Source organism: Mycteria americana, chromosome Z (genome assembly GCF_035582795.1).
Source record: "Mycteria americana isolate JAX WOST 10 ecotype Jacksonville Zoo and Gardens chromosome Z, USCA_MyAme_1.0, whole genome shotgun sequence".
NCBI lineage: Eukaryota > Metazoa > Chordata > Aves > Ciconiiformes > Ciconiidae > Mycteria > Mycteria americana.
In genome coordinates, this window is record NC_134396.1 from 71,916,434 (window position 1) to 71,929,155 (window position 12,722).

At 40.2% G+C, this 12,722-nt stretch overlaps 1 protein-coding gene across 1 annotated transcript in view; it reads left to right on the top strand.

Moving 5' to 3' along the window:
- Positions 1-40: 40 nt before the first annotated feature.
- The window catches only part of MSH3 (mutS homolog 3), a 121,911-nt gene continuing 109,229 nt past the window's right edge, over positions 41-12,722 (top strand). The window contains exons 1-7 of the mRNA XM_075526557.1: positions 41-241; positions 2,034-2,157; positions 3,226-3,449; positions 7,357-7,569; positions 9,442-9,558; positions 10,331-10,448; positions 11,746-11,891. Of these exons, the coding sequence (XP_075382672.1) occupies positions 125-241; positions 2,034-2,157; positions 3,226-3,449; positions 7,357-7,569; positions 9,442-9,558; positions 10,331-10,448; positions 11,746-11,891 (1,059 nt within the window). The 5' untranslated portion in view covers positions 41-124. The remainder of the gene's footprint in view (positions 242-2,033; positions 2,158-3,225; positions 3,450-7,356; positions 7,570-9,441; positions 9,559-10,330; positions 10,449-11,745; positions 11,892-12,722) is intronic.

Below are 12,722 nucleotides of genomic sequence, written 5' to 3' on the forward strand. Positions count from 1 at the left end.
CAGCGCATCTTGCCTCGCTCCGCCCCGCCGGCCCCGCCCCGCGCCCGCCTTCGCATCCGGCGAGGAAGGTGGTGCCGGTGCCCTCGGCCTCGGCCCGGGGTCCGCCATCGCCGCCGCCATCGTCATGCCGCGGGGGCGGCGGCGGGAACCCGGCGGCGGCGGCGGGGGGCAGCAGCTGGTGCTCAGCAGGTTCTTCGGAGCGGCGGCGAGCGGCGGGGAGCAGGGCGCCGCCAGGCAGACGGTGCGCCCGGGGCGGCGGCGGGGTCCCCGGGCGGCGGTTGGGGCTCAAGGCGCCTGAAGGGCGCGGGCCGGGCCGCAGAGGCCCTGCGGAACCCTCTTGGTGGTGACTGAGGGCCCTCGGGCCTGGCTGGTTACCCCGTGTCAGAAAGTCATGTCAGAAAGGATGGCCAGAGCTGGCCACGGCCCTGCTGCACGAAGAGGTGCTCTGCGGCGGCCCCGCCAACAGGCAGGGCCTTCCAGGTGCCAACGCTTGCTGTAGCATCTTTGCGTTGTGAACACAGGGTAGCGATACCTAGTCTTTCAGGAAACAGCCAGAGTATGGCCATTTTATAGGAGCTGAAGCTTGACATAGGTACAGTGAGCTTGGCAAAGCCAATGTGCGGTTTGTGTCACAGGGGCTTCGCTCCCTTGCAGTAGTGTTGGACCTTCTGGCACAGCTTCTGCCCCCTGGCATGCAATGGGTTGAGCTCATGGCCCAGATCATGGAGCTCGGACAACTTTCAGTCTGCTGTTAGGTGCAAGGCCAAGAGAACCTGCAGTGATCCAGCTGGCTCTCCATGTCGCCACTAGGAAAAAAATTGCTGTCTCTGAGCAATTGGATTTCATTCTGAGTTTATGTTTTCCAGTCTGCAGCTAATGTTTCTTGCCTTTTTTGGCGCTGGAAAGGTGTCTGCTTTTTTCACCTGTGTCTTAAGTCAACCTTTTTTGTTATCTTTGGTTCAAATATATTTTGAAAGGTGTGATTACCGCTTTCTGTCCATGCAGAAAAACTGCTTCCTAATTAGTGTTAATTTGGTGGTATATAATAGTGGACTTGGAAGGGAAACTCTTTGCCACTCATGTGGGCTGTGCATATGGATGCAGTATGTAGAGGTTATGGGCTTAGCTGCTGAGGTTGGAGTGTCTGCTTAGTTATAATGAGATTGAATTTCCCCAGTAATACACTTAAACCATCTGAGATTACCATATGAAATGTGGATGCAGGCTGCTAAAAGTACCTGTTGTGTGTTTATCTGCAAAGTGAAATGCTAATGTGTTTATACGTTGTTGCAGTTGCAAGTTACTTCTTTATATTTGGTTGTACTTCTTGCATTCTGTCAAACAATACATCAGTGATGAAACAACATAAATTGATGAATTTTCTGTTTACGAAGTGTTAGAAGCGCATGTGTCAAAAGCCATCTAAGGAGATGTAGTCGAAAGTACTGTATTCTATACAAACCCAGTATGATGCTAGCTAGGTGTTTGCAGATAGTTTAGGAAAATTTTTTAAGTCTGTATTAACACTTCCAGGATGGTGTGGAGAAGCTACTCTTCCATCATTGGAGTGTAGGCCATAGGAAGTAGTGCCTCATGGAGGTGAATAGCCAATATCTGGCAAGAAGAGGGCTCTGAACTGTGGGAATGAGGATTTGCAGAAGAGATCTGATTCAGACACAGGGTAGTAGCGTGTGGTATGGTGGGAAAGTCTGTTAAATGTCGGTTCAGTTCTCTGCCACAGAAGTAGCTCTAAGCTGCCTTTTGAAGATGTGGTAGTTGCAGGTGTTTCTTTTCTAGCACAACAGCCAACTTGTTCACAGAATGCACTATTTCTCTTCCTCTTGTAGCCTTGAATGTTAGAAGAACTATTTTATAAACAAAAAATGTAGGTAGTCAAAATAGTTAGAGATTTCACATATTGTAAATTTATTTTGCATTATCTCGTTATGAAATCCTTGGGTACATTGTTGTCTTTCATAGAGGATGGCAAAGAGAAAAAGTAATTGAACTTCTTTGTTTGATTTATGTTTCAGGCTTCTGAATTTGGCACAAAAAGGAGAACATCAACTGAAAGCAATGAACCCTGTGAAAAGAAGACCAAGGCACGACAAGTTACTCTAGAAGACATCTGTAACCCACTGAAGACTCAGGATAAAAGTGAGTTGCCTGTAAAGAAACCTTCAAGCATTTATACTCAATAAATAGTTTTTCATTGTGAAATGTAAAAAAAATTGTCAGCGGATACTTTAGGAATTGTCTCTTGAGTGTAAGATACATCTCTGAAGAGCCATTATGAGCATGTTAGCTATACTGTTAAAGCACCTTGCTCAGAAGCTAGGTATTTGAGCCTTGCTCCAGAATTACTCTGCAGAATTAATCCAGAATTACTCTGCAGAATTAATCCAGAATTACTCTCCAGAATTAATCCCTTTCAGCTGACTCAGCTCTAACAGGTTGTTCAGTCAGTGAAGTCCAGATGTTCAGGCAGAAATGCTGCAACTTCCCTTTCTGTGTTGATTTAGTAGTCTGTCTTTTAGACTCAGGCTGAGGCATGACTGACACCTGACAGCTCTGTGGAGTCTCGCCTGTGACTGGGATACCTAAAGGCCACCTCACAGTAAATAGTTCTAATGCAGTGCTCTTAACTGTGAAATGACAGCCACTTAATTACATGCCTGTGCTCCATTTGGCTTTGAACCAAGAATTTAGGAAATTAATGATGCTAGTGGAAAAACAAATCAGTGAATATAAAGTTCATTACACTTACACTTCATTGGAACAAATTAGCCTCTATAATTTTTTTAAAGAGGGAATTATATTCAGTTTTGTGGGTGTGATGGTTTGAAGTATCATTAAGACACCATCAACTAGCAATACTGTCTGCTTAAAAACTGTACTGAAAAAATACCACTTGTTTTCCAATATTATTGGCTAATTTTGTGGCTTTGCAGTTACCAGTCCAGAAAATAATTGTGCTTCTTTTTCTATGTATGAAGAAGCATACAAATGAGGAGTATTGATTTTCCAGGGAAGTTAACCAAGGTGATTACATGCACACTTCTGTCAGGTTCGGCGAAATCCTGCAATGGGAGAGGAGAAGGAATGCAGGGAAGAGAGAGACAGAGCAAAATGATTGTGTTCTCTGCTTACTGATGTCATTCTAATAGACGTTCTGTTTTAGAAAATAAGTTGCTAATATGTTTTTGTTGTATATTTTTACTGAAGAAGAACCTCAGAAGTGTGAAAAGCCCCGTATATGCTTGCAAACTCTAGACAGACTGAGAGAATTCTGCAGTGATTCAGACCAGCAGTGTAACAGAGTCCGGGAGGATAGTTTTCGGGAGAAAGAATCTCTGAGTTTGGAAAAATGTCCCAGTATTATTGGGAGAAGTTCAGAATTGAAAAACCCTCTTCAGTCTGGGGACACTAGCCCAAAGGTTGCTCAGAAGGTACGTAGAGCTTTGGTCCAGTGCTGCGTAGATTGTGTGTTATGGTTTAAAAAAGCAAGCTTTGGCACAAGATTCCTTTTGTGGTATTTGTGTTCTGTCATGAAATAGTGCAGCAGTACCCAACAGACCAGTGTTTGTGTTTGGGTGTTTTCCTGGAACTTTCAGCATAGTGAGCAGAATGCCTCTTAGAGTCCTTCAGTGATATCATTGAAAAAAGCAGTAATGAGAGAGCAGAAACACTGGCAGTGTATCTTGTCATTGTGAATGAACCTGTAATATTGAAATAACAAATGTTCGGTGTGGCCCTTTGCTCAGCTTTCTTTCAGTTCTATCAGTTTTGATACGGGCTGTAAAATTCCTAACAGGCTTTCTTTGCCAAAAATGATTTAGAATTATTACTGAGATGTAGCTTAATCCAGTTGCTAATAAATCTAACTAAAGGTATCACTGTTTTTTCTCATCTGCAGAAGGTATGGGTAGCTCCCATGAAAAATTACCATTATGATACAAGTTGATAAGAGTGTAGGACTACCTTGCTTCTCCTTTTATTATGGGGCTAATTAACATTAGTTACTTGATTGGGTTTTGGGCTCACCTTGCTCAGTTTGAAGTATTCAGGTCCTAAAAGGCATCTCATGGTTTACTATGGTGGTGTTGCATTGGGACTCAAATGCTCTTTAACAAAGCTTTACACCTGGCTTTTTGAAGGAGCGAGGTTGTATGAAAGGTTGCATAGTTGATTTGACCTTCTCTGCCTGAAGGTCATGACCTTAAACTGGGGGGTCTGGGTTGTGTGAACATGAGACTGAAATAAGAATAGTGAAGTGAACAGCTTGTGGCAAGAGATTTCTGTTGTGATAAGGGATTGAGATTATGTAGGTGTGGTCGCTTGGAATCGGTTTTCTGTGTTCTTCTCTGTCCCTCTTTTTCAAACCCTTGTCTGTCTGGAACTTCTTAATTTCTGACCCTTTGTCCATCCAGTTACCTTGACACCAGATGCTACCCCTGCTAGTTTAATCTATAAATCATACTTCAGCATGTCTCTCAGATGTTTGAGAGCCAATTCTAGATGCTGAAATTATAAAATGTATGTGTTTTATGCATGCATGTGTGTGAAACATGCATGGGGAGTATTTTTTTCTTTTGTCTTACTGACTTTCTCTTCAGTAACACTGGAGACAGCATGTGTCTGGCATAGGTTGTCGGTTAAAAATGTGTGCGTTACAGTAACCGCAGTAGAAGTGCGTGTATGGTGAGCAAAGGCACGTGCAACTCTCCCTCCACCAAGCTGTGGGCTTGAGATGTTGTTTCTGCAGAATTCAGGTTTCTCTTTATCTTTGAACAGGTGTGTTTGTTAATATTCTGTGTATCAGCTGGTGCAGTATTTCTGCCTTCCTTTTCCAAAGTTGGTTTCCAATGCACTAACACTGGTGTGCTTTTTATAGCAGTACTGCCACTGCATATTCATATATTTAGATGCTTGTCGCCAAACAGCATTTGGGTCTAGTCGATCACAGATTGTCTGTGAGATTATGAGAGCTGTTAACTCTCCCTTCCTAGACCACAAGGAAGGTCAGCTTTAACCATGTGCAGAGAGACTCTGCAAGCAGGATGTATGCAAAGCAAAAGTAAAGAGCAATTATTTCTTATTTAATATACTCAGTAGATAGTGAGGACTCATGACCTACTTGACAAAGCGTTACTATGATCTTTCTCTATAAGACACCTACCGAGTCTGTGCTGGCCAGGCAGTCAGGTGGGGAAGGGCTGGCCTGCCTTCCTTGGAATGGCTTATCTTAGATGTTTGTGTCTTGCTTTTTTCTTAGGGTTATAACCTTTTTATGTGAGTAATTTTCTTCTAAATTCCTTGAGTTGCTAACTTACTACCATCTCAACAATTCAACTTCCATGTGTGTTTTACTTTTACTTTCTTTCATGACCGTATTTCACATGCTTTGTCACAACAATTTTCTCTGTAAAATGAGACAAGGTCATAGTGCTGAGCTGGCACAGACGTTGGATCGAAGACCGCTGAATCCTTGGGCTGAGGATTTTGCAGTAGAGACATCTAAGCTCCTCGGGCCATCTGAGTTCTAGGCATGGTACAGCTTTGTGCTGGGCTGTGTTGTCTGCTTGTTAAATAGGTCATCCCTTGATTGTGTGTAATTCTGGGAATTTTGCAATTCACAGTTAACAATACAGCTAAGTGTTCTATTTTTTCCATTGTTTTCTGACTGCATTCTTTGTACATTCCCATGACCCAAAATATATGATTTGTACTGTCTCTGTGTTTCTTCTGAGTTACCATTGCTTCTAAACGGTCTGTTGACTTTGTTCCTTATAATCTATATGGGACAGTTAGAAATTGAAGTTTGCTGGGTTTATTTGCAGCTACAGAAACTCACAGCACAACCTGATCAATTGTGTTTTGTATACTGATAGGCTTTAAAAACTTGTGGGGGGTGTTGTTTTTGTATTTTTTTTTTTTTTTTAACGAATTTTATCAGTATTTGATATTGTGATATAAGTGAGGAGGAACTTTGCTGTAAGTGAAATGCACCTTACCAATGTTGTTCACTGCAGTTCTAAAAGACTGAATCCATCACCCTGCTTACGGTACAGAACAAAACAAAGTTGTAGAGCTGAAGTTGCTTGGCTTGCATAGGATACATAAGGTGATTGTAAAGGATAAACCGCAGAGAGAGTGGGCTCAAAGCCTTAACTGTTAAATGTTTTAGAAACTATAATATAGATTTTCTGTGTTTAAGAATAAATTATTTGGGGAGGTTTGATGAGCTTATGTAGGAAGGGTAGACTGGAGAAGAAATATGGTTTTGGTGCTTGAGACAGTGAACTGAGACTTGTATTGAATTGGCTTATTTCTTGATTTACTGTGGATTTTTGGAACATCATTAATCTCTCTGTGCTGCAGTTTCTCAGCTGTAAATTGGAGTGGTAGTTCATCTTTACTGTTATATCTGGCTAGTTTAGACTGTCCAGTCTTTGCAGCCTGCATGTGTCTCGATCTGTGTTTTGAGAGCTCATGATAGAATAGGAATCTGATTTCAGCTGAGATGTCTAAGGACTGTTGTAAAGCAAGTTGACCAATCGATGCAAAATCTTTGACTTTCATGACTTCTTAATTCCTTTTAATTCCAAATAAACTGTATTCTGTATATCCTACTTTCATAGTTTTGCTGCAGTTCTTAGGGCTATTTAGTGCAAGAACAGTCTTTAGCTCTATGGTCAATGTGAGTCAAGGTCCGTCCTGGTTTCGGCTGGGATAGAGTTAATTTTCTTCCTAGTAGCTGGTGTAGTGCTGTGTTTTGGATTTAGTGTGAGAATAATGTTGATAACATGCTGATGTTTTAGTTGTTGCTAAGCAGTGCTTACACTGGTCAAGGACTTTTCAGCTTCCCATGCTCTGCCAGGTGCACAAGAAGCTGGGAGGGGACACAGCCAGGACAGCTGGCCCCAACTAGCCAAAGGGCTATTCCATACCATATGGTGTCATGGGCAGTATAGAAACGGGGAGTTGGCCAGGGGGGCAGCGATGGCTGCTTGGGGATGGGCTCGGCATCGGTGGGCGGGTGGTGAGCAGTTACATCACTTGTTTATTTCCTTGGGTTTTGTCTCCCCCCCCATTGTTTTCTTTTTCATTACACTTTATTATTATTATTATTGTATTCTATTTTAATTGTTAAACTGTTCTTATCTTAACTGACAAGTTTTCTTACTTTTGCTCTTCCGATTCTCTCCCCCATCCCACTGTGGGTGAGTGAGTGAGGGTGAGTGAGTGGCTGTGTGGTGCTTAGTTGCCAACTGAGGCTAAACCACAACAAGGTCTGCAGGGACGATTGATTTATTTGATGATTCCTAATTATACTTTTCCATCTTTTATTTACAGGAGGAGTTACGCTGTGATCTTAGTCAGTTTTCTGCATCTCTTAAGTCTTATGAAAATACTCAAAATACTTCAGATACAAATCTTAATAAGAGAACCAAAAGCATTTACACTCCACTAGAACTTCAATTCATAGAAATGAAGAAACAGTATAAAGATGCGGTTTTGTGTGTGGAATGTGGATACAAATATCGCTTCTTTGGAGAAGATGCAGAGGTAATTTTTGCCAGGGTTAAGGAAAGACACTTGCGTTATGTTAGTGTTGTACTAGGTCTATGACGGCTTCCTGAAGGAAGGGTTTTAGGGGCATTCATTTCCTTGGCTTTTTTAATACTTGAAATCAAGATGAAAAATCTCTGTCTCTCCATTATGCATGCACTTTTTACCAAAATGGTGTTTATTATTTTGTAATCATAGGGTAGTGCTTGCTGTCCTGCATATTGAGAACTTAAGATGAGGTCCTAGAATAATTACTTGTCAGAGTTAAAGTTGAAACACTTTCAGAGATGAATTCTCTATCATGGCCCAAAACTTTACTGGCAGTATTTCAGTTTGGAAGACAATGGAGCAAGTGGTGTAAAAGTAGATGAGTATAGCTGATATAGCTTGGGTGCAGAGAGCATCTTGGATGCACGTTCAGATGCAGCACCTACACATACCAGATCTGTAGGAACTGGGAAGTACTTTGCAACAAATCTAACTTTAAAGTGACGGTTCATAAATGGTTCATAATGAGTTTTTTCACGATCTGTCCCAAAAATCATTGCTACCAATTTAACCTTTGATCTGTGCTATTTCCACGCTTGAGACTCTTGCCCCAAAAATCGGGGTTTGTTTACCTGGTGTGCAAAATGCCAATATACACACAGAGCAGAGGTATTTTATTGCATATTTGTGCAGATATGGGTGTCTGTCCCAAGACAGCACACCAAGCTTTCAAATTAACAGTTATTTATACACATAGCATTAACATATTCAACTTTCTAATACATATGCAGTATTCTTCTATTAAATGATTGGTTAAAATCTCTTTGCCTAGCATGTAAATTACTATGCATGCTTAGTTGTTCTTCTTCAACTTCATCATTTGAGTCGGTGGTATAATTGGGGTAGGTGGTCCGTGAGTCAGTGGTCACGATCTCCCCCTGCTGGAATTACCTTTCCCCTAGTTTCCTATTTTTTTGGCAGATCTAAGCAGTTCTTCAAGGTTTACTAACTGGGCTAGTAATACATCAGTTCAACTTCTGCTTTCAACAGCCACATCCTGCTTATTAGAAAAAGGTACATTGTCTAAGGTCTTATGGAGATAGGGTAGGGCTCTACAATGCATTTCTATAGCATCATCAACATTATGTGAATTGTATACTTACATTTGATTATTACAATAAGACCAGTGAGAAACTTGGCTTAGTTACTGGGAATTAATTTTCCTGATCAGCTTTGTATTGTGTAACTTGTCTGCTCGTTTGCTGGTGCACTCACAGTCCAGAAATATACTATCCAGGTACACAATTCGGTGTTTGACTGCAGTTCCTGCTTAAGACCACTTTCCCTAGTCAGTGAACACCTACCTTTTTGCCAAGGGGCAAAAAAGCAAATGCAAATCATACATTATAATGTCACATTTTAACAAGTGTTGTTACTCTTTTTCTATGAAGTATCTAGTTTCCACTGCTGTTTGGTACTGATTTTTCAGTTTTTTAATTGATTAGCTAGCTTAATACCATCTTTATAACCACAATTAAAATAACTCCATTCTTTCTGCATTTTTGGTGTTGACAATCGTTTGACCCTTTGTTGAGCTGTGCTGCAGAATCCGTGTGTGCTGTATAGGTGATTTACTTCATGGTGGTAAAGGTCGAAGTGCAGTGTAATAATCTGACCTGAAGTCTGTGATACTGAAGCCCCTGTTTGTGATGACATGCTGGGACAAGAAGGTGGAGGGGCCCAGTTCTTTGGGCTTTTTCCTGTAATGTTTTTGTTTTGACAGACTTTCAATTGTAGTAGTACCATCAGTGTTTTCATAGAGGTGAGCTCCTCTGTTGCATTTTTGAACTATTGGCTGACTCTTCTTCTTGTACTTCACAGATTGCAGCTAAAGAACTAAACATTTACTGTCATCAGGATCATAACTTTATGACTGCGAGTATACCAAGTCACAGACTGTTTGTCCATGTGCGGCGACTTGTAGCAAAAGGATATAAGGTTATCCCTGGATTTTATTAAATAATGTTATGTACAGAATAGCACTGAAATAACTTGCACTTACTGTACCAAAGTCTTATTTGAACTGAGAACTGGGAAACTCATTATCACCTGTTTTTACAATTAAAATGTCTAACTTTCCTTTGTTTCAATTTCTCTATTCTGGTGAGTGTCATGAAATTTAAGTAAATCCAAGCTTCCTCTGTTTTACAGAAATGTATATTCATGTTTTCTGGAACAGTTCTAGAACAATTAGTTTCTCTCTATTTTTGTATCAAGCCTTTGCATCTGATAAAGATAAATTTATATATCCACTTTCTCTTTTATTCTTCCTCACATCCTTGTTTTTCTTATCCCAGCTCATACCTTTTTTTCTCTTTTCCTTCCTATTTTTGATCCCTGTAATTCTTTGGCTTTCTGTTGATACCTCTTTTTTTTTTTTCTGCTTATGAGAAAAGGACTCGTTGAATTTAAATTGATTGCAGCAACCATTCTCTGGCAAGTGGTGAACTCTAGCTAAGTTGTTTCAAAATAGAACAAGAAGCACAGAGGCCAAAGTTGAGAGGGCAGTTACAAGTAGATAGAGCGTGAGGAAAAGCAGTGCCTTATAGTCTCACTAGTAGGATTGATGCTAGCCTCTGCCCTTTCTGCTCAGCTTTAATGATGCACTTGCTGTTTGTACATCTTAAAAGATCACCAAATCTATAAAATAATAAAAAAGTATATTTTTTTATCAAAGAGCTAACTTTGTTTCTTGTCTGTGTGTCTGTAGGTTGGAGTAATAAAACAAATGGAAACTGCAGCACTGAAGGCTGCTGGAGAAAATAAAAGCTCTCTCTTCAGCCGGAAACTGACTGCTCTCTACACAAAGTCTACGCTTATTGGAGAAGATATCCTTTTTGAATAAATTTGGTTTCAGACTCTAATCTTTGGTGTATGAGAGGCCATAATTCTAGTATTATCACCTACATGGAACATGAATAGCTAGTGGCTGACATAAGAGTGGCAGCAGGAAATAAAGTTGCTTTAATTTTATGTTGTGGTAGAACATTCTGCTGGCTTTATAAATAATTTAATCTCTTCAGGTCTTTAGGTTTGTGCTGAAACAACAGAGCTTGTGTTTACTGTAGTTACTTTCTGAAGTCGGAGAGCGGACTTCCCAAGGCTACAGTGTTCTATAGGTTGTCTTCAACTAGGATTCACCAGATTGAGAATGCATGGCGGTAGTGAGTCAGGAGGGTGTGAAGAAAGAAGAATTGACTGTTTAGTGTCCTTTAAGTAAAAAGAAGGTGATAAAATCAATGGACTGTTAAAAATCTAGCTAGGTAATTAACTCCTGGCTGTTGTAACAAAGAAAACGCAAAAATGAAATAGAAACAGTTTTTAACCAGTGAAGTTATTTTCTTAATTTCTTTCCTTCCAGTTTTTGTTTTCCTATCTCCTGCCTTATGTACCTCGTGGGTTTTTTTCTTTAATTTCTCAAACTAGTACTTACTAGATACCAAGAGCTAAAAAGATTGTTAGATTAATGCTTGTGAGGTTGCGCTTAAGGCATACATCAGGGAAGCAAATAACAGAGCCCTGAGATTTTTTTTGAAAACTTGTATTGTGCTCGGAGACTCTCTTAAAATGGTTGGCAAACTCGATGAAAGCAGGCTCAGCAGTATGACCCAGCCTGGTGGATAGATATGCAGCCAGTTGTCAGTGCAGCTAACCTAATACTTCTGCTAAGATGTAGACTTTTGTTTAACTCGGCATGTTGCCTGCTTTTCAGTTGCTGCATACCTAGTGCATTTAGTTTTTTCTGTTAGGTGCATGTGGTTTGTGGATGTGAAGTCAAAATGACCAGGTGGAGCAGCCTGTGTGCAGAATCAGCTGCTGGTTTAACTTTTGACATAGGTGCTCTTGCTTGAATGGGGAGACCCACAGACATAGTCAAAGATGGCCTTTGCATGAGCTGATGAATCTGTGCATTGTATAACTGCCTGTCCTGTGAAGACAACCACTGACTTTAGATGACTGCCAGCATGAGGACTGAAGTTATAGGAGTCAAACTAAAGAAAGTCAAATAGACCGTTAGTCCAGAAGGCCCAACACAAAATCTAGTTGAGGATGACTTAGATCTAGAACTTATGAATAATCCACCAAAATGTGTACTATGTTATTTCGGTTTTTAACATTTGTTACATGTGAACCCTTTGCTGAAGCTAGATGATTCTGTAGATGTTGAAGACGTAACAACGGATGTCCCTGATAACTACCTCCTCTGTATCAGTGAAAATGGGGAAAACTTAAAAGACAGGAAGAAAGGTGACATTGTTATAGGCATTATGGTAAGTTAGTTTCACAGGGGAATCAGTATTTTAGGGTTCGTGTGGGGCTTTTTGGGGGCTGTTTTATTGTTGGCTTTTTTTTTTGAGATGTGGGTGGTTATCTTCTTAAATTCATGATTGTTCTGTTATTTAGATTTTTTTTTTTTTTTTTTTTTTTTTTTTTTTTTTGTAAGAAGGTGCAGTTTAGGTAAGATATCATCTGTGTGTGAATTATAATGACTGAAACTACAGAAAAGGTTTGGAGCTGATAGTTGAATATTCCCGGGACTGTTTTTGCTGCTATATCATTTGAAAACATAGCTGTGTTTTAACCAACTACAGGGAAATTGTTAGTTCAGACGCTTTGCTAACTTTGAAGTTTAAACGTTTCTAGGGTCAATATATTAAAGCTTGTGAGCACTCTTTTTGCTCTACAAAATACTGTTCTTCAGAGGAAGAGATACTTTTTTACGGTGTACACTTCAGATCTGTATTCTCTTTTATGGTGAAGATTAAAACCAGGATTGTTTAACTGGCAAAACACAGTGATAACTGAAGCCCAGTCTGCTGGTAATTAATTAATTTAAAAGTATCTTGATTGTGCTTGTATTTGAATGTCACACTGCAGCTGAGAGAGAACAACAAAATCATGTGCTAGGATGACAGTTTCCAGGTTGAATTGCATCTATGTTCCATAGACTTCCAATTATATAGATTTCCCTAGTAATAAAAGTTGAGCAGTGGTGGACTGATGATAACAAGAGCACATTTACATTTTTAAGGTATTGTTATCATTTACCAAGACAGAATTGTGGTAGTCTCTTGAAGTTATTACCATATTATAGATTTCAA